Source organism: Chroicocephalus ridibundus, chromosome 9 (assembly GCF_963924245.1).
Source record: "Chroicocephalus ridibundus chromosome 9, bChrRid1.1, whole genome shotgun sequence".
Lineage (NCBI taxonomy): Eukaryota > Metazoa > Chordata > Aves > Charadriiformes > Laridae > Chroicocephalus > Chroicocephalus ridibundus.
In genome coordinates, this window is record NC_086292.1 from 16,139,538 (window position 1) to 16,162,375 (window position 22,838).

At 35.1% G+C, this 22,838-nt stretch overlaps 1 protein-coding gene across 1 annotated transcript in view; it reads right to left on the reverse strand.

Annotated features, from left to right (window-relative positions):
• Nucleotides 1–22,838, reverse strand: part of CHM (CHM Rab escort protein) — a 69,552-nt gene that overhangs the window by 17,980 nt on the left and 28,734 nt on the right. Inside the window, exons 6-9 of the mRNA XM_063346802.1 lie at nt 21,711–21,827; nt 20,907–21,027; nt 18,263–18,488; nt 4,568–4,645 (exon numbers count right to left, since the gene is read on the reverse strand). Of these exons, the coding sequence (XP_063202872.1) occupies nt 4,568–4,645; nt 18,263–18,488; nt 20,907–21,027; nt 21,711–21,827 (542 nt within the window). The remainder of the gene's footprint in view (nt 1–4,567; nt 4,646–18,262; nt 18,489–20,906; nt 21,028–21,710; nt 21,828–22,838) is intronic.

A 22,838-nucleotide genomic window follows, 5' to 3' on the forward strand; every position in this document is an offset into this window, starting at 1 on the left:
TTCTGAGCTTCTACATTTGTTACTAAATATAGCATTTATCTCTAAATTATGTACAAAAGGAAGTCATATTGCCTTAAGAGTAACACAAATGTTCTTGATACATACTGGTTGTCTTTGAATGTGTACAAATTCTAAAGCAAAGATGTATTTGCCTGAGGCAGTATTTGAAAACTAAAAAAAAAAAAAAAAAAAACAAAAAACCAAACCCACGAACAAGAACTACTACCCCGCAAAAAACATCCCAAACAAACAAACCAAAACCCAGGACCCTCCAAAAAAGCCTTTCTGAATACAAGCAGGTCAAAACAAAGTGAGAATAATTAAAAGTTGGGGCACTGCTACAAGAATTTTCAAGAGTCAAGTGTAACACAACAGACTAACACTCTGACAAATGGGACAGAAACGCAAACCACAGGAAAGAAGCAATTCAGAGAGCTTAAATGGGAACAGGATACAAATTTCAGATTTTAATGAGGAAAAATCTCTATGAAAGAACAAACTTCAGACTTATAGATGACATATATGAAACCAAATAATACTTATGAAACAAATAATTAAAAGATGTCTAACGGTACAAGCATTGTTTAACTTTAAACACGTAGTATTCTTCATACAGTTTCAACCATGTTCTATTCAACATGTGTTTCACTTGCAATTTTAATAAGGTTTTTTCTTATTGTTCACCTGATTTCATTCTCAAGCACTCATTTGAATACTGCAAATAAACACGGAAGTCAAGCTGCTACAGTTCATTTCTAATTATAACCTTTCTTATTGTTTATGAAACAATTTTCCCTGCCACCTCCCTGAACGTTATAAAAGGGGAAAGGTTGATTAAATGTCATGTTGCATCACGCCAAGCCAGCCAAAGCAACTACACACTTTTTATTTTCCTGCTAAGTGTTGTTTCCTCTCCTTTGTTCAGGAATAGCTATCGGGTCATATGTTTGATAAGATTCTAAACAGAAAAAGAGACAGCGCTTTTAATTTCAGTCTCCACTTTACTTCAAAGGATGATGCTGAGAAATTTTCTTTCAAGTACTGCTTCCAAATATGGAAAACACTTATGCACTGACATTATCAGGACTCTGTCATCTGATATGTGTTGGGACAATGAATCATACGGAACCCTCCATTGACCTTCTTTCAATGTGTCTAGATAAAAGGATGAAAATTAGAATCCATCTCCTTGCAGTGCCACGAGTTATAAATGTACTTTATAGGGCTCATTATCCAAACTAATGGACTAAGGGCGACATCCTTGAAATGGACTTACCAGCACTGACAAAGCCAGTATGCAATATTTCAAGAGAGATATGTAAATTACTATGTGTTTGCTATCTCTTTTTATTACAGATGTATAAATTTCCATTTATCACACCTTTTCCATTTTTGAGACAGAAATATGTAATTGGAAACATATGTAAAGTGTGGTTAACATAAAATGCCTACCATTATTATTTATGCAATCCATGTAATTTAAAATACTTTAAATTTTATCATACATACCCCAAAAAGTGACCTACAATAAACATGGACAAAATAAACAACAAAAAGAAAAATAATTATCATTCATACATTCAATGTGCTTTTTCCTCAACCTAAGGAATATGATGTGTTTTTTATTTTCTAACACAGCATCCGAGTTCTGTCAAGAATGCAGGATGTTCTGCATACATATTAAAACAGCAGACCTAATCTGATACAATACCTGAAAATTAGGAATTTTCAAGTGGATTACCAAAACCTTAAAACAGGTATGTCTAAAAGTTTCTATACTTTCACACTGTCTTCCCTCAATCTTATTTTCATAAACTATAAAAAAGGCTATAGTGAAATGATAAAAATAATTGTATAGTTGGGGATGAAATCTACTGTTCTCTGTATATGCAGTTATAGGTAGTAAAAAAGTGAAACAGCAATTCAGTTAGATATCGAATGTGTTCTTATTTTTCTTGTGCTGGAAAGAATGTTAGCCATGTCTAGAAAGGAGCTGGAATAAACTTTGGTGATACTTAAGGACTTCAAATTAAATTCTAAACTATCCATAAAAAGTTTGAAAAGAAAATCAAGGCTGTAGCTATCAGTATGAATTTTCTTTACGTGTACTAAAGCAAAAATATCAAAAACAGTGAAAAAATAACTGCGCTAAGATCCTGATGAAGTCTGGAAGCCTACAGATGCTTAGAAAATAGAAATAAATACTGCACAATTTGACTAAATTTCTACTGTTTTGAGTTTTACCTATTTGTAACCAAGGTAAGCTGCCTCTGAAGCTACAGAGACAGCTGTACTGACAACGAGATATGAATGTGCCTATTAATGGCCTGTTGACTCAAAAGCTCAGTAACTCGTAAATATCCTCATCAATGATTTGATAGCTGATTTTTATTAGGCAAAACACTGAAGCCCAAAGTCTAGAGGAAACTAGAGCTGGTGCAGGGAGAGAATACACAGTAAGGAAAGAGATAACATGAAGAAAGAAAAAGAAAGGAATGGAAATAGTGACGATCTTAGCAACAAACTGCATCACTTGCTAAGTAACACTCTAAGAAAAGACTTAGCAAGTAAAAGCAGTATCGCATTCGGGTGAGAGAAAAGAAAATAAAGACAAAAATTACAACTGAATAAAAACATACACCTGGATTAAAGAAACTCAGTTTTCTGAGTGACATTTTTGCTATGGTAAAGACAATGTTTGAGAAGAGGGGAAAAAAAAAAAAAAAGAGAACGTTGTATGATCCTTCTTTCAGTACTGAAAATAATTTAAAAAAAAAAAAAACATGTTTTGACCTAGGCTGCATTATTTTCATCATCTCAAAGAAGTCTGACACTTCTCTTCTATACATTTTTTTTTGTTTACTTTTATTTTGATGTAAAAATCCTACTTGGTAAAATACCTGATTTGAAACTATGGGAGACCTAAAAAGAGACAACAGAAGCAGGCAGGCAGCTCTAAGGAAAAGGCAGGTGAATAGACTTGGGAAGCTGGATGTGTTGTGCTTCTTCATATTCATCATCAGATAATGGCATTATTAAAAGACCAGTGTTTTTGGAATAATGAAAATCTGGTAAAGTATTTTAGAAATATTTCAGTAATTCTGCACCTCAAAAATCTATCTTTCAGTTTTAAGTGAAAATGGTTTAAGTGAACCACTAAAGCAACCTAACAGCCTAAAAAAGACATTTGAAACCTATCTGGAATGCTGAGGAACTTCTTAGATTCAAAACATAAAAGCAGGTTAAAGGAAAAGCTGCGCTCTACCTTTTTTGAAATACATATAAAGTTAACAAAGAAAACATTAATTTCAAAGGTCTTCAGAATGAGCAAAAGAAGCCAGAACCTGGACAACCAGCACCACCAACCAGTTAAGATCTCCACAGAGTGGTGTTTGGAAGTTGCTAACAACTGTAAGTTTTGTCCCCCTGAAAGAGCAAGTTAACTATTTAAACATTATTGGAAAATAAAGCTGCCTACAGTAAAAGTTCAAATATTACTGTTAAAATAAACTACAGAGTTTATGAAAGGGGTATAATTTAATTTGCATATGAATCATGCGCTTAAAACAATGACACACATGATGAAATACTATCACATTTGCATCTCAAAGTCTAAAACTGCAATGAACTTCAGAACCTTAAGGAACTGACAGAGAGATAAGATCTGTTGTTTATAGAACTTCGGGGAAAGCAGACACTACTTGACCATGTCATGACAAATCTAGCTACAAGTACTATGCTCAACGCATCAAATGTGCCGTGCAACTGGAAAGTAAACACATTACACCAATCATTTAACTACTATTTTTCCTAATAAAATGTTACTACATATTTTCTGGCTTAATTTTCAAAATTTTCTGCAAAACATTTTGAACTTTTCAATTACAGAAACTAAGCTGAAAACAGACTCTTAAGAGAGCCAAGATCTGCAGTCAGACTAATAACTGATAGAATAAACATAACAGAAACCACGACAATTTAGAGGTGTGAAAAATGCACTACGGAAAAAACTACGGGCTGATTTTTCTTAGCTCAACTGTAAACCCGCCTACAGGCCTGATATTGTTGTAAAAGAATTTATCCTAGGATAAGAGGGCAGCATAGTTTATGACAACAATCTACCTAAAAACTCATTAAAGTCTTTTCTCTTGGAGTGACATGCATTATCAGCAAAGATTAATCTGATGAGTCTTTAGGTGAGCTCCATTTTTAAAAATGCAATAACAGAGGGCTTTGTTGTCATCTGATGAAAATCAATTAGAGTAGGTAAGGCCACAAGGAAAACTAACATCACTCATCACCAGCCCCCCGGCAGCTGAAATGATTTGTCTTCCAAGCTTGGGTGATCAGGAGCTGTAGTAATATCACAGGGAAATTAATTTAGTTTCTATATTCTAGACCACTTTCCTTGTTCTGGAGGACCTATACACAAATTACTTTTAATCAAGGTTGATGTGTTATTAATACCAAGAAGGATCTTTGAAGAATCATTTTTTTTTAAACTGACTTAACACATTTTTCATCTGTATTTTGTATATAAACAGGAGGTTACTTATATTACCCTTACCGTCCAGACTCTTTGTCCACTACAAGGCACTGCACGGAATGGCGAAGACAATAGATACCACCAAATACAGCACACAACCTAGAAACACATTAGGAAAAAATAAAGGTTATTCCTATCACAAGTAATTGTAATCAACGTGAGTGTGTGTCATAAGCAAGGCAAAGTACCATGCATGTTGTAGTACATTTTTAATGGCACATCTTAATCTCTGAATCAGACAATCAAAACACAATGAAAATAAAGCATGCCATATTGTTTTTGTAAAGGACACGTTGTTAACTTTCTTTTGTATTAGCATTTATCTTAGTCCTCTAAATTGTTACATCAGCTTGAGCACTCATTCTCTGTTACCATCTTCAGTCATTCAGGATGGAAAAGCACCTATTTACCAAAGATGCATAGAATATTTACTGATATTCTGACCCCACCACATTGCACATGGTGTAGAATAAAACTGTAAGAGCACGATAACCACACCAACCTCCTACTAGAATTCTAAGTGTGATTCAGAAATTATTTCTCTACTCCTACAAAATGTACTGTAGAAACTTCACTGACTATAAGCAGTGCAAATTTTGAAGGCACTGTGCCCCAACAGAGTGAAGATTTCCTACCATCTAAAGATGACCTCTTACAAATAGTGATCCCTCCAGATTCTGCCTAAGTTACAATATAATCACTTAAGATATCCTATGCGTGGACAGATGAAAAATTTCCTAAATGAAAAAAAGGAACCAGCTTCACCACTCAGTTTTTCAAAAGCTGAAGTATACTAAGCTATTTAGCAGTCTTTGACTTACAAACAAAACCCAGTACCTAAAACAAAGCAAATTATGCCACCCAAACATTAAGCCAATATTGTAACTCGTCTGCATTTAAACTCTAAGGAGACTCAGAGTTTAAAGAAACTAGATTATGACATTTAAACTCCATGTGAAGTCAGTCCACTGCAAAATATCACTAGCCATATTGTTTTATCTCCGCCTTAAAGATATCTCTGCCTAGAACTCTTCACCGTATGAATCTGTCCCATGCACGAAGTTGGAGACTGCTCTCCTGTAAAGCTGCACAGTAAAAGTTTGATTGGTCTGGTGATAAACATGACCCCAGGTTGATCCTCACATCTTAATTTCCTATATTTGCCAAAAGCCAGGCTTAATCTCTGGGAATTACTTTTCTCTTGATTTGATGCGACACAAGGTGATGCCTAAAATTTCTACTGGACCCACATTAACACCAAAATGACTGTGATATCACTAGTTTTAAGTTTTCCTTTTTTTTTTTAATTCTAGCTCCTGCAAGGTTTTAATATAAACCCAAACTCTTCAAAATGCTGTCAAGCAAACAGAAACAACCAATATTCTTTATGTTATGTATTTTAAAAAAACTCTCTTTCTGTGAGAGCACTATAATGCAGAGAAATTCATGATCTTACAGAAACAGGATATACGTTAGAGATTCTCAAGGTCAAAGCTTCATGATTAACTGAATTAATCATCCAACGGTTTGGATTAGAAGGGACCTTAAAGATCATCTAGTTCCAACCCCCCTGCCATGGGCAGAGACGCTTCCCTCTACATCAGATTGCTCAAAGCCCCATCCAACCTGGCCTCGAACACCCCCAGGGATGGGGCATCCACAGCTTCTCTGGGCAACCTGGGCCAGCGTCTCACTCACCTCCACAGTAAAGGATTTCTTCCTAATATCTACTCTAAATCTACACTCTTCTGGTTTAAAACCAGAAAGTACTGAAAGGCTGCAATAAGGTCTCCCTTGAGCCTTCTCTTCTCCAGACTGAACAATCCCAATTCTCTCAGCCTGTCCTCATAGCAGAGGTGCTCCAGCGCTCTGATCATCTTTGTGGCCTCCTCTGGACTCATTCCAAGAGGTCCGTGTCCTTCTTACATTGGGAGCACCAGGGCTGGCCACAGTACTCCTGGTGGGGTCTCACCAGAGTGGAGCAGAGGGAGAATCACCTCCCTTGACCTGCTGGCCATAATTCTTTTGATTCAGCCCAGGATATGGTTGGCTTTCTGGGCTGCAGGCGCACATTTCTGGGTCATGTTGAGCTTCTCATCCACCAACACCCCCAAGTCCTTCTCCTCAGGGCTGTTCTCAATCCATCCTCCGCCCAGTCTGTATTTGTGCTTGGGACTGCCCCAGGCCATGTGCAGGGCCTTGCACCGAGGTTTGCACAGGCCCACCTCTCAAGCCCACCAAGGTCCCTCTGGATGGCATCCCTTCCCTGCGCCATGTCGATCGCTCCACAGAGCTTGGCGTTGTCGGCAAACTTGCCGAGGGTGCACTCAGTCCCAGTGTCCATGTACTGACAAAGATGACTGCAACTCTTTGAGTGCCACCATCCAGACAATTCCATATTCACTGAGTGGTCCACCTGTGAAATCCTCGTCTCTCCAATTTGTAGACAAGGATGTCATGCAGGACGATAAACTTCATTCAGGTTTTTTGTTTACAGTGCATTATTTCAGGGGCATTCTTACTATAATAATAATAATACAAAATGCAGATGATGAAGTTCTCTAGAACTTGGTGTGACAAGAAGTAAGCTAGTAAGAACATTTAAGAAAATATTTTTTTAAGTTACATTAAAAAAGGAAATAGTCTTTCTCTTTAAAATTTCCAGTCAGCATGGAAATTACTCAGTGGAAAAAGACAAAGAGAAAAGATGGGGAAGGTATGTCAGATCCCTGAAAATACAGTTTCAGGTCTGGACTGTTTGCAATGTCTGATCTATGTTGGGAATCTTTAATGGTGTGGCTTTTTAATTTATATGTTTACTTATTTAAGAATCTCCAGTAGTTCATTCAGATGAATCAGCTCTCACTGACCCCTTCTCATATATGCTGAAGGAAAGAATGGACACATAATTTGCATATTGACATAAACTGCATAACCTTTTCTCAGAGAGAACTGCTCTATCAGAAACAGTCGTCAAACGCTATCAAGTGACATTTGACAACTCTTCCTTTGTCCTACAAGTTACATACACCTGTGTTCTTTCTGTGATCCCTATTATTCAAAAGTAAATAGCCTCTTATGAGTAAATCATAAAACAGTATGTAGCCCATTCAATACAGTGACACACTGTTCCATTTTACCATGTCGGAGACGGATACTGTGAGTTTTTCGAGTTCCTGTTACTCAGCTGAGGTTTAGTATGAACCAACCACTTGACGTTCAGCTCACAGATGGAAGGACAGAGCTGAAACTGGGAGGGCATAAAAATTAGAAATGACACTTGCCATTTCATTAACAGAGTCTGCTTAGGTACTTTATTTAAAATGAGAATGTGTAATTCTATTTATCTTTTGGTAGTAGAGTTTACACTGTAATTTAACAGATTAGAGCAACTACAATTCTAATAGTTGCCTACTATTAGCGAAGCATCAGACTAACCAAAGCAAACAACCAATATGAGAAAGGCAGTCTGGGTTGGTGGAACACAGTTCTCGCAGATTTCTGGGATGATAGCAGGATTTTCCTGGTTTACAAAAACAGGTTGGTGTTTGGGTTTTTTTTTTTTTTAAGTGAAAGAGCTTTAGGTACTTGAATGATGATGAACTTGAAAACTTTCATTTTGCAAACCTGACTTCCTAAAATATAATCCATATTGGCATTCAAAAGTCATATTAGACAGTTCAAAGACAGTTAGTACTGCAATACCTTTTAAAATGCATGAATGACGCAGCGCAGCAAACAGCTGAAACAACCTCTTTGAGCTGTACTCCAAAAGGTAGCAGGCTAAGGAAATGTCAGTAATATCAGTTACTACAGGCTGAAAAGAAGATCCAGTTCTCTAGAAATGCCTTCCACCCATGCAAAAGCAGGGAGAACATATACCATGTTGAATCCCAACCTTGTTTGTCTGGCAATTGTTGAAGATGACACAAAGGTTAAACATTCACTGAAGAATTATTATAGAGCCTTGAGCTACGGGCTTATTATCTCTAATGCTGCAATCAATGGCTTCTTGCCTGACAAAGCATGTATTAGGATCTTTCAAACCAACTCAGATGAATTTAATTCATATGTTATATAAAAGAATAGTACTATTAACCTAACTAGAACTAAGATTCCTTTGTTAAAAACTATAAATTATATTTTTCCTTTGACTTCAACCACAGTCAAGGGCTTTTTGATATATGCACTTTATTTTTCTAGTGTGCTTTGAAAGAACTTTCCTGCTTGGCTGCGCAAAAATGTGAATTACTTATTTTCAAGAGTTGCCTGCTATCCAGTGGAAGAGGGCATGACCTGTTTTCATAGTAGACCAGTGGAAAGCTTCTCTTTCTAAATGAAAATGGAAAGGAATTTTGATTGTGTTGTGTTAAACAATTACAAAGAGCCAAAATACCTATTTAAACAGCCTAGCATGAAAAATTACATGATTGGGAAGAACTTGCCAAAATTATTTAAATATAAAAATTGAAATATTAAACTAAATGGCATTCCAATAATTTATGGCAAAGTAAAATCATTGTGCTAACATTACTTTCATACAATAGGCTATTCAAGATGATTTGACTGTACTTCAAGTACAAGGCAACTCTTTGATACCATTAACCCTAAATGACAGACATTTAAACTGATATTACTCTAATTAACTGGTGACTGCCTACATCAATAATTCAAGTTTTGCTGAAAGATAGTAACAACACTGTACTCAACTTCAACTTTGCCCCCGTGACATCAAATCATATTACAACTAAATTAACAGTTGTGAAAATTTTTGGCCTGGTAGCCCTCCATCATACAAAGCCTTTAAATGCCATTTCAGTTCCCATCAAGGCAGGAATCAGTAGTTGTAATTTTTAATACAGTTGTGAAACAACCGGACATATTAAAAGCTGAATTTTTGACAGCATATTCTTGATGATTTATGAGTTTGTATATAATTTGATTATTCTATTAATTTTACTGATTACTGATTCAGCTAATACAGTGAAGGTCACTTACAAAATAAATCTTCATTACATTTCACAGAAAGTAACTGCCTCCAACTAGTTGTTTTCTTTAATTAAACACTAATGTAACAAGAGAGAAAATAGGCTTCAGGGTTGCTGCATCTGTTGCTACAAGAGGAGTTTACTGCTTTGATGTAATGCTCTCCGATATTAATTGAACAAAAATAGAATGTCTCTCCATCTGACATCTCGATTTTCAACACAGAGAATGCATAAACATCCTTAAATTACAGACTTACCCTTAGTTCATTCTAAAACTACATAAAAGAACTGGAAAACCATATTACAAGTTTCACAACAAAAAAAAGTAGCTTTTATTTGTAGCTCATAGTTTGTCTTGTTTCTAAAATGCATGGAGCAATTAATTAAAAAAATTGAATATTTTTCTCCCCAACTGTACAGTCTTCTATAGCAAAAACTATTTGCTTCCCTCCTTAAAGAAGGAATGTGCAGCATAGCAAGCTTTGGAGAAAGATCAAAAAACAACATGCCAAGTGCTGAATTAATGAATTGTCCTCTTTCAATTTGTTTTTACACATAGAGAAAGCTGTGACCTGAATGGTCCCTAGAACTTCATCATTTCCTACAACATTGCTGCATGTTCTAAAAACACTAAAAGGCAGAATACAGACAAATCTCAAACTGTTAGTAATTTAAGCAACTGAACTGTTGGCAAGCCTATTACTATTACAAGGGGTAATTTACTAATGAATCTTGTAGAAGAGTTGTTTAGAGTTTAAGAGTGGTGGAACAGAAGCTTAGTTGTACCCATTAATAAATTCCTAATGTAAATAAATAAAAGAGAGAGACCAGTTTACCTAATAATGCACTTGAAAGTCATTAACACCACAAAAATTTTCCATAGTTATGTACACCTGTTAGCTATCCTCTTCTACAAGCCTTCCACTATGAAACTAATTTTCCACCTTACACATCTAAAATAACCACAGAACAAAAATCCTCATTTAAGAAATACTGGAGTTGCAGAAATAGTTGTTCACACATATGTGCATGGTATTTACAAAAATATGCTTTGGAACGGCAGCTACTTAGCTTTAAGTCATTTCTCAAGCAAAATTCTACTTCTATTCACAGTCAGTGCTCCACTTCAGAAGAGTTTTGGTTCAACACCACCCTCATACGGGCTACATGAATGTAGCCAGTTAGGCTCTGCTTGCCTGGAAGTGCTACGTAGGCTGTTCTACTGCACACAGCTGCTGATGCGGCAGATGTGACATTCTCATTTCTGGTATATCCTTACTTTTTGCAGAAGGAAAATTCATAGAACTAACATTGGATGGATTAGAACTGCAATTTGCAAGAGATGATACAACCCACCCAGCTTCAGTTTCTTGTAGGGTCTTACTGCTGGAGAATAAGAAAAAAAAGATGGTAACTTCATGACAGGTACACACGGATGAGATACCCTTGAGAACAATCCTCTGTACACAACCGGAAATAAAAGAACCTCAACAGGAAAAAGAAAGACAATTGGCATACAAGGCTTTTGAAAGCAAAGTCATTTGTGTAATCTAATTTCTTGGCCTATGAGAAAAATTGTATGTGATGTCCCGTAACTCGGAACACTTAAGAGGGGGGGAAAAATGTGCAAGAAGTAGGTCTTCCAATGCTCATGAAAGAAGAAAAAAACAAGTCTGACTATAAACTCTTGAGGACTAGATTACTCCATGGTGGCAAGTCTCTTGATCAAATCAAATAAAAAAATAAACAGATTTGTGTCAAATTTTAGATTTGCTGTCTTGAACACAACTGCTCTTTCCAGCAGAAGTGTTTTGTGTTGGTTTTTTTTTTTTTAAATAAACAGACTGGGATTTTGCCTTCTTAAACACAGCATTTAGAGCCATGAACTTTGTCAAGATTGTGAATGGTCATAATCACAATGTAAAAAGTGCTGTTTCTTAAAATGACATTGTTAGCCCTAAATTGTTCAACAAATTTAGTCAGTATACTTGCATCTCGCTTTACAAAATTATCTAAAAACAAACCTCAAAGTAATTTTGCTAGAAGATTAACCTGCACTTAAGTTGCACGGTGTACTCTTGAGTTTTGGGCAAAGACCTGAAATGAACTGGAGGATAAACACCACATTTTAACCATATGGTAGCTGAACTAACATAGCTGCTTAAGAAAAGTTTACTGGAATTTGAAAGAGAAGTTGCTTAATATTGGCTTATTAAATGGAAGAATTATACAAACATTTTTCAAGGATATTGCAATTAACACTACTTTTTAGTAAATCTAGGTTAGGAATCATTCTCTAAAATCAAGAAACAGATGATTTACATGAAAGTAAGGTGAGGATCCATCAGGCAACATATTCAACTATTTAACTAGCAAGCGTCCTAGAAATTATGACTAAAGCACTGTGGAAATGGTAAGAAAGTACTACACAGCAGGAGGGGGGAAAAAAAAAGTTCAGTGGTTTCTGTGCTTGGTAGTTAACTACAAGTGCACTCTGAAGACTAATCTCTACGGAAGGCAGAAGTATGAGACCTGCCTTGTTCTGAGTCCTATCGACCTTGTAAGAGAAGAAGTTGTTCCTTGCACAAGGTCCTTTAGCTGCAATTATACAAGAGTTCTGTCCTCAAAGAGGAGCTTGGGAGACCAGGACTGTAGGGCACAGACACAAAAACTAGAAACCAGTCACTAAGCATTAGCTCATCTATAAAATCCATTTATGTGCTCTCTGCCTCCAGAAAAGACATAAAAATTCAAGTTATCTTAACCTTCAATGAAATTCAAGGACTATTTTACTAATTCAGTAGTGTTTTGGAAGCTACATTCCTCTGTCTTCTAGTTTAATTAAAAAGGACTCTGCTAAACTACATTTGCATTGCATCCCAGATTTGCTCCAATAATAAACATTCACGTCATTTCCATAGATCTTCTGATAATGCTCTAACATATTCGTGTATGAGTCCTAATTCTCAAGAAGAATATATACACCAGAATATGCACATCCCCACACAAGCAGACAATAATTTACTTAAGAGACGGTTAAGAGATAATATCAAATAAGGTATTAGACACACTCCCTTCATATTATTATCATTTTCTTAATTATTAAAGCAAAAAATTAATGAAATATCCTTAAAGCATTTTTATATTGTGGTTTTAAGTTCCAAATATGTTTGTAAAACGAAGAAAGAATGATCAAGAATAATAGTAGGACAATGTAAGTTATTTTCAGCCTTTTTACATTTATTTTTCCTATACCACGGGGTAAATTCTAACCCCTATTATACAATTTCTTGACTGAAAACTTTTCCATGCCTAGTTAGGGATCTGAAATCAATATACTTTGACAACATCCGTATGATCCAGAGCATCCCACGTGATATACTCTAACGGTTGAAGGCCTTCATGAGGTATAAACTTCTCAAGAACACTGTATTTCTAGTCAGTAAAATAAAAAGGAGCAGAAAAGCTTTCATATTTGTAAACAATTTTTTAAACAAAGAAGTGACAAACATCTCAGTGAGAACAAAGATAAAATCTAAAAATGTGAAGGTATTTTCAAAGTTTCATACACTTAGAATGCATTTCACAACAAAGGTTATTTCCAAATTAAAAGCCTTTTCCTGTCAGATTCTGAGAAATAATGTGGGCAAGGACACAAAAGCATTCCATAGCTTTATTAACGACAATGCTCACTGATCTGTGAATAACCTGAAAAAAAAGAAGATTATTGAGTTACTTTACCAATCTATCCATCCATCACTAGTGAACAGGTCTCAGAATGATGGATTATCTCACTTCCCTGATGTTTATCCCAAGAAAGAGTTTCTCCTTAGAGGGAAAAACAAACAACTGATCCTACAAACAATCATGCTAACTACGCTTGCCTGTTTCATCTACCAACAGAATGAAGAGAAATATACCATTTGTCTTTAAAACCCAAACTACATCAAAAGTTTTATTATTTCACTGAAATGCAAGTGAAAACAATTAAGAACAAAGCAGCACTGCAGCTACTCTTTCTATTCAGTATTTTAGTAAAAACCAAGTAATACTGATAAGTTGTCAGTAATTTCAGGATAAATTTTCAGGTCCAAAGAAATGGAATAATCTTAAGTGATAAGAGATATATAAATATTAAAATTATGTATTTTGAAATACAGGACTGAACTCATCTCAGATACAGCCTATGTTTTTTAAATTACCTGTGATTCTTTCACACTTGCAATGCAGATGTGCTAAGACTCAAATCTGTCATTATCTGATTGTCACAAGGAATTAACATTGTTTGAATTTCTCTTTAATATGCCAAATCATCCAATTGACAGAAAAGTTATGCATATTGCTTACCTGTAGAGACATGATACTCATGTATAGATTCAAACGAAAAAGATGTTGCACTAAATTTTTAATATATCAATTCTAAGTGCTTATTACAGTCAGGTTTTCTAATTTGATTCAATTCCTAATTGATTTCAGAATATTAAAATCTTCCTAGAGATTATAACAGGAACATAATTGGAAATGTTAAAGTACCCAAGACTACCTCAGAAGCTTTGACATTTGTAGCAGATAATAGCTCAAGTGTAAGGGTAAAAATTGATTATTCATTTTTGAAATATATACAGGAACCTTCCAAATCAATCACACAATCCATCATATCTCAGCCTGGACTCTTAATCTTCTTGTAAATATAGGGATTGAAAGAGATGAACCATCTTAATCAGATCTTTCCTCCATCACAAAATTACTACCGTCGCCAGCACTGACACAAAAATGCCTAATTTCAGCTAGAATGTGTAACAACTAGTAAAAAAAGGTTACACTGCCCACCAAATACATACACAATGTAAAAGTTCAAAGCCTATTTACAGGAAATGCAAGTCATCCACTGACTACCCATAAAAGTCAGTGAATCACTAATTCCTATGGCAAAGGCAGTCGAAGACATTCCACCACCTCAGCACCTATTACCATGACCACATCCGTCAGTTCTTGGATGACTCTTAATGAAGAGGAAAAAAGATACGATGCATCACCCCCTAGAACCTTTATGAGATGACAGAGGGCGTACAGTCTCCAATTCCCTCTAAAACTTCAAATGTGAAAAAATGGCACTACTACTTCTCAGAAAGCCTTGTTTCCATTTGTATGTTTGTATTTGCAAGAGTCCAGAAAAAGGAATCTGAAACAAAACTGAAGAGAAACTATGCAGTGTCTCTCCCAAAATTCAGTGTGTTCACAAAGCACTGAGAAAGATCACAGAAGTGAAGCCACAACATAGAACCGACTTCTCAGCTGTCATTCATTAAACAACACTGGTCAGAAAAATGCTTACAAAAAAAGAAAAAGATTCCTCACAAGGGAAGAACGAAAATAAGAGGCATAATTCACTGAGGTGAACTGTAAAAGTGAACTATATGAAAAAATATTTGCAAAATAGCACTTCCAAACACTCCTCAAAACCATAAAAAACTCCAAAGTTTTTGTTTCTGAAGAACTGGAAGGAAAGAAAGGAGATTCCAGTTACAAAAGAGGAATTTTGTACAACATGCAAAAGCACGTGTCCTCATTTTTGACAACTATTTCAGATTTTTAACTCAATGTATCTTTTTTTTTCCTGGTTACAAATGAAAATTTGGAAGCTGACAAATTTAACATTAACCTCCTACATCAGAAAATATTTGGGGTATTTCCTAACGTTTTCTAAAAACAGAAAAAAACCATCAAAATCACACTAAATATTCTAAATGTTGTATCACTGAGACTTTACAATGATGCCCAATTATACTTTTCCTTTCGTGACATTCTTCAAGAAAATGCAAATCTGTATTACAGATTTGCAACAGATATGTTAACAGCAAACTGCAAAACGTATACTGATGTCCCTAGCTGCCTTATATGTTGAAGTTTGGGCATCTTATGTTTACCATATCGAATGTAAAGACTTGCTTTGATTTTCCCCAAGAATGAGGTACTACTATATTTATTTTTACTAAGCATACTACTACTACTTCATTAGAAAGGAAGAGACATAACGGTTTCATACCAAGAAGTTTGAATCAATGGAAGCTGTTATTCAGGCCAGTAAAGTTTTGCTGCTTGTCAGCCTGGAATAGCATGAGGCTTCCAATGACCTTCCTTGTACCACGAATCCAATTTATGGAGATAGAAATCTCACATCTGTACCTCGACATATTGGGAGGTACATTACAGTGATATAAAAGTTTAATTTTCTCTCCTAAACCATACCTGTTTAAACCAATAAAGAACTAACACCGCTTTTACTCACTCAAGTGTCGTCGGTAGTTATAAAATGTTGTACTGTTTATGCAGAATTCATTTAGAATGCAAGGATGTGACTTACAAATGTCTTTGACTCATTCACATAAATATGCATGCATGCCATTTATAACAGTAGCCTTGATGAGAACACAGTGTAACTGGCTGCAAGAAACGCTTAAGAGGTTTACATTAAAACAGAATATAGAACCATGGTTAGAAATCACAGAACAGGTGACACCTTACTCTGATAACCTGGTGATAAAAACTGTAGGGTATGATGTATAGGTTGTGGCGTTACCACTTTACTATACAGTCTGAACAGTATTCTTCGGATACTGCTCAGTTTTAGCAAGACATAATACCGAAGGCAGACCACATATAAAATTGTGATTAATCTAAAAAAAAATAAATTGTGATTGCCTACTAAATTTTTACTTAAAAATGAAGACATTTAGACTTTATTTTGTATTATAATATTTGTAACACAAACCTTCTAAAAGTATAATTACTTCTTGGTTTGACACGAGTAATTTGCTTCAAGTATTAAAAAACTGTCCTTACTGTAAGACTTATAATGTAGCAAAAAAACCCCTACGAAGTCCTGTAAAGACAAAGACATCCATAAAACCTATGAACCAAGTTTTATTGCATGACTATGTCCACAGTACTTACCTAAAAACAATTCTTGTTCACAAATTGTCTGTCTGAGCACCTAATTACATAGGTCCACATTTTTTAAAATCCTCCATACAAATACAGTTTAAGGTGCAGATGTTACCAAATAACATTTCTATTCTGTGTAGTACAGAACAATGCCTAGTTGTCTAATGAACTAATGGGATCATTAGGTGTGTATATACATCATCTAGGACAATTTCACATGGCCTTCATGAATTGCTAAGGCCAAACAAAAGACCTTCCACAATATGGCCAGCTGCTGATGCCAACGAACTACTTTATAGATACCTTCCACAAACTATGATAATTATTCCAGAATGTTTCTATCAACATATAATTGCATTCATCCTCTATACTGCCAAATAGGCTCAAGCTGCTAAGGCCATTCTTCTAGCAGTAATTTAAGAACTGTTATAGAGAAGAAAAACACAATCTATCATACAGACAACACAGGAAGATAATGTCTAATGGCATGCTGTAACCCAAAATTTCTCAATAGTAGCACACGTGTAAAAAGCAGAACCTGTACACTAACAAAGAACAAAGCAGGTAAGACTTATATATATCACTCGGACAACAAAATGGCCTCACCATGCAATACTTTTTTTAAACGCAGCTAATGTTTACTTCAGACCTACAGGTTACTACATTAAAAATCCACATAGAGCAGATGGAAAGGCTGCTTGCCAGCAAAAGAAAAGATTAAAAGAAACCCCTCAGCCTCTTAAAAGCCAGTTGAACTGTTGGAAACAACTGAAAATTAAAGCTGCCCACCCTTTGCACGTGTATTTTTGATGGTCCCCAAAAACATCCATCAACAATTCCTCTGCTAGAACTACGATCCCTAGCACACCTCAGGAGTCACGCTAAAGACTACATTATCATTGCCCACAGTTCAAGAGGCTGAAGTGGATGTTGTTTTATCCTGGAATCAATAGGCACTTTTTGTTTCAATTACCTTCTAGGGCTCAAGTAGTAGAGAGCATATGGCTGCTGTTTAAGATATTAAAATGTAAAACTGCAGTTTGTATATGGCTCAGTGTAACAGGGCTTCATATCTTTTCTGCTGTTCAAGTCATAGGTGCAAGCTCCTGGTCTATAAAGATCTACAAAATGATGCCAAGAGAATAAGGGCATCATTTCACATCAGTTTCTCTGTTTGTGTCAGTGATGTAAGAATTAATATTTTTTTTTATTTAATAATAAACGGGACACATGGCATAATTTTACTTCTTTCAGAAAAATCCAGTTCATTATTAAGTATCTACCTATGAATGGCAGAAGCACTCTCAGCATTCATTAGCAACACGAATTGAAAATACGTATCTTCCTGTAACTTCAGGAAGATTGAAACACAAATTTTCTCAGCCTACCAAAATGCAGCCATGCTTTTGTACAGCCATCGCTCCAAGTCTCCTCTATCAGTTTTACAAAAGGATAATTATGTATGATTTAAATTATCTCTTTCACATTTCTAGTACTTATTACCATAGGCAGCCACCACAACAGCCAGCTATTACAATTTGCATTTTTAATACAACAAAAATTGTTTCAAAGTATTAGAGTAGCATAATTTCCAATATTTTTTTTTCTTTTTTCCTCTTTTATTGGGGGTGGTGGTGTAGAATTTCCCAGTCAACGAAAATGTAAGGCAAATAAAACCACCATGAGATTGTTAACAGGATGGCTCCTACTGAATGATATCTATTACCATTAGGTTACCAAGGATTTCCTTTTTGAAGATATGTATTAGAAAAGTGAAGCTTACCTGCAGAAGCACTGCGGGATCTCTCCTTGACCATACAGAGGAAACAAAAATGGTGTATTGCCATAGCGGCCAAGGCACTGAAGAAATTTTTTTGTTGCCTGAAGACCTTCAAGAGCGCTACAATCAGTCTCTGAAACCATTGCAATAGAGTGAAGAATGAAGTGCTGCAAGCTGGGTGTTAACTTCCGTGTACTTAAGAACTGAGCAAAGGTACTGTTCTCATAGTCTGAGGAAAAAGTAAATTTAGGTAAAGGGTATTGTATAACATTAATATTTTCTCATATGCTTCAACTTAAACAAGTACTTTCATATTAAATAAATGAAAGCAATTGAGTTTTTCAACAAACACCTTGCTGAAAATGGGTAATCCAAGACAATGAAGGTTAAAAAATTTACTCACAGAAAGTGAGTTCTCTCAGAAGACAGAAATATCACTCCATTAAAATATTTCAACACCATGTAAACCCATTGTATGGGTCCCTAGAAAGCAACCTCCAAATATGGCTTCATCTATTCATGTTAGACTTGATCTAAACCCATTTCTCAATCATGTGAGAAAAGGGAGCAACTGTAGACAAAAACACATTGAAGTGTTTTGGGACACTGCTTCCTGTAAACTACCCAAAATATTATACCTGAATGACACCCATGCAAGCATAGTGCTGCTGAATCCATACTGAAATGTATATTTATGTGCAGAAAAGCCATTCACATAGTGTCTTAATGCAAAAATGAGAAGGTGTGATTCAAACTGATGACTCGCAACAAACAAGTATGGATGAGACACAAAGAAGACAGAGACGAGGAAGCATATCTCCCCCTTGAATTAATACTATCGCTGACACATTTTGAAATTCAAAGAAACGTAAGTCTTTCAGGAGATGTTTAATACACATGTTGCACATCACTGATATACCCCTGAAAAACTTTAGTTATCTTAATATCTAAATGATTTTTTTTTCCAGGAACAGACTGTATTTAAGCAATAGCATGCTTTCATGCTATCCAGAAATCTGCTCTTAAGCTTATTCCATTCATAGACAAATTCATAGGTAATTCAGAAATACTTCCGTCAATGCTGAGACTAGTATTATCAAGTTATATAGTCTGTTCAATATTCAACCACTGTTTTATTACAAATGTATCTTACTACCCGTTGTACAGCCATGCCGTAAGTCATAAAATGACACGGAGGGGGTTGTTTTATCGTTCTAAAAAAATTCTCAAGTCATTCCTCACTTCAGACTTCTTACATAACTCCATATTTTACAGAAAAAAGCTTAAAAAAATTCTTCACTATCATGAACTCTCCCTATAAAAGTCTGCCTTCCCACAAATGTAATGATCTCACCAAGAGTAATTTTAAATTTCTGAAGTCTTTACATTTGACTAATCTGACTCAAAATATTCCCAATTACTTCCCAGGCTATTTTAAAATGTAGGAACAAAATCTGTTTAACTAGCTCTGGAAGTAAAATAAATTTAATGTCACTTAGGTACATGAATCAATGGATTCATTTAAAATTGATGTGGCGTCTCCTTTTTTTACTTAATAAATTTTCCAAATATCACCTGTATTCTCACTCTGAGCACCTCCATTTCTTCCAGCAGCAGCAAACCTGAAATTGCCTGTAATCTATAAACCACTTCAGCCTAATGAGTTTTTCCGCCTTCAGGATTTTCTAGAGTTCATTACAGACTCTCTTTCTCCTGATCTTAACAGATCACTCCCAATATTGACCAATTCTCTCTTGCATATGTTTAAAATATTTTTCTCTAATGTTTCTACCTAACCTAAGGGTCTTGTTCAAGTAGCAAACCAGTATCTTAACAATTGCTTCTTTATAACATTAGGTTCTTTCAAAAATACTGCCTAGCCAAGCTACTGTCAAGCTACAAAAGCACCGATATGCTTATGTCAATAGTTTAACTATTCTTCTTTCCTTATTATTTCTTTTTGACAGATTTTTCTTTTTTGCCTTAGTTTACTTTTAGACTCCAAGAACTGAGAACATCACTTCATTCTTTGTACCCTGACGTGCATAGTGGGTGCATGGTGAGTTTCCATCACCTTCCAATTTTCCTCTTTCACCTGATGCTCATTATTCTTTGCACATTATGGCTCAAATCTATTCAGATTTTCTCTCTTCTGAATAAGACAAGAGTTGACAAAGGAACTTCAAACTTGCCCTCTGCAACTAAAAGGCATTAAATTACATTTACTTTCAAAGTTAAAAAATTCCATTTTCATTCCATTCTCTTTTGTGACATCACACTGTGAAGATTTACATATTACCCCAAAAAAACAGAAAAGAAAAATCAGGTATATCACACCGTATTAAAAAATCCCTGGCAGGGGGAAGAAAACAACTAAAAATTACAAAAAACATTTTGCAGCCTTGCTGTAATAAATAGCTTTGCTGTTAAGAAAAATGTAAACAATAAATGATGTGGGAACTAGAAGAGCAACTGCTTAAGTAGAAGAATTTAACATTGAAGTAAAAAGGTCACAAAAAGGTCAAAGCATACATTGAAAATGAATCCATAAAAATAAATTGTGTGAAAACACAGGAGAGGTATCAAAATTGTGCATAACTGAATGAACTTATAAGAAGAGAGTGTACACTTTACAATGAAACACTACCTTGGTATTCATCAGGGTGTTGTTCATAGTCCAAACAAAATGTCAAAAATTTCATTAGCATTCTCTTTTCCACCATAGTGAGCTGTCTGCTGTTGAAGACATCTGCTCTAGAACAAGGTACCTGGAAAATATTTTTAATAATTTCAAATATTTTCCATATTCTGGATATGAAAAGCATCAAGTAATGCTACAGTCTGATTACCTAACAAATATTTTAAAGTACTATTTTCTATTATAGTTATTTTCTTATACATTAATTCCCATTATTTTCTATTATAACTATAATAAAAGTTACCAATTTTCCATAATAAAAATACTTTTAAACCTTTTTCAGTCTCTTCCCCTTTTTATTTCCCTTAACTTCACTTGCATCTCTGACTGCGAAGTTAATCAAAAGAGTTTGTATTAATTAACTGCCAAAATCTCATGTTGCCATTACATCACACCAACAACTTCTCTTCTAAGTAGCAGAGAGATATATTAAGTCTATGCTAGGAATTTGAAAACCTAAAACCTGTGAATCTTTAAGAATTAACTGATAAATTGATCATGGTCTAAATATTTGACATGAGACAAAGATTTATGTCAATAATTTACTGCACATTCTTATTTTAGTATTTTGGTTTTTTAAAAAAATATTTATATGTAAGACATACAAACTCCTTTTTGTCCCAGAAATGAAGTAAAAATCAGAATCTTAAGGAAAATACCAGTTTACTATTACAAAACTCAAGAAACCAATTTCAAGTTTCTTGACTTTAAAGAGATGAAATGAAACATATGCAATACATTATTTTACAATACCTGTTCTACTTTTCCTCCTCGAAAGGCAAGAATTCGTGTCGCATTTTTAAACTCTGCATATCGGCTAACGTTTGACTTAATCAGAAGGTCAATTAAGAGACCTCGGGAGTAAAGCAACTGCAGTGAAGAAAAAAAAAAGGTGAGTAAAGAGAAAGTGCTTACATGAAAACATACGAGTGATACCAACAGTACTCATTTGTAAGGTGTTTTCTGTAACTATTTACCAGTACAGGCAGCAAAGTAAAACCTGAATAAAAGAATATCAAGATGTAGTATGTGCAAAATAATATTAAATGAACTGAAGGAACCATGCAAATGGAGGAGACAAAGCAGTCCACAGGAAAGAAAGTGAGAAGCTGTCAGCAAACTGCTCATTTAGTTTTATTAGTCTGGCAGTCACAGCTTGAGACAATTTTTTCTATTGTCATCTGGGATAATTTCTTTGTATTCTATGCTATATATCCTTGAACACTGTATTTTACAACCTTAATTTCCTAATATCAGTAAAGTACATGATGCTGTCTGTGTAAATCATCATTAATTGTTTCTTAAATTACCTGAAATGTTAATGTCCCATTTTCTAAACGCAAATTCCTTAAACACACAGTTAAGGTTTAGTCATATTCCGTTATAGTAATTTATAATCTGTCTACCTTTACTCTTTCTATAAGCTACAAATCTATTGTGAAATACTGAAGGGATAGAAACGTAACAATTAACAGAAGACACATGTCTGAACTGAAAAGCATTGGAGATTAGTTTAAACATGCTTCAAGACTTGTGTCCCCGAGTAACAGAATTTGCATGATCACGCAGGACTTTTTAAGATAAAGGTTTATTGGAACACTAATGAGGACACTACGAGAAAGTCAGCATCCCAGTGCCACAGACAAACCAACACAAACTTGCCCTGATGACTACTATTCTGTCAGAATTTCTGGAATTCATTACAAACAACACCATGTAACACGGTGGCACAGAAAAAGCATAAAAATGGTGCAAAACAGTATTATCTGCTTAACCGCTACACACTGACTATCGTTTTCATTATGTCATTCCAATGATGCCTGAAAGAGGTATCTACATTTGGAACACAGAGATAAAATTTGAAATAATGCATTCTGTAGT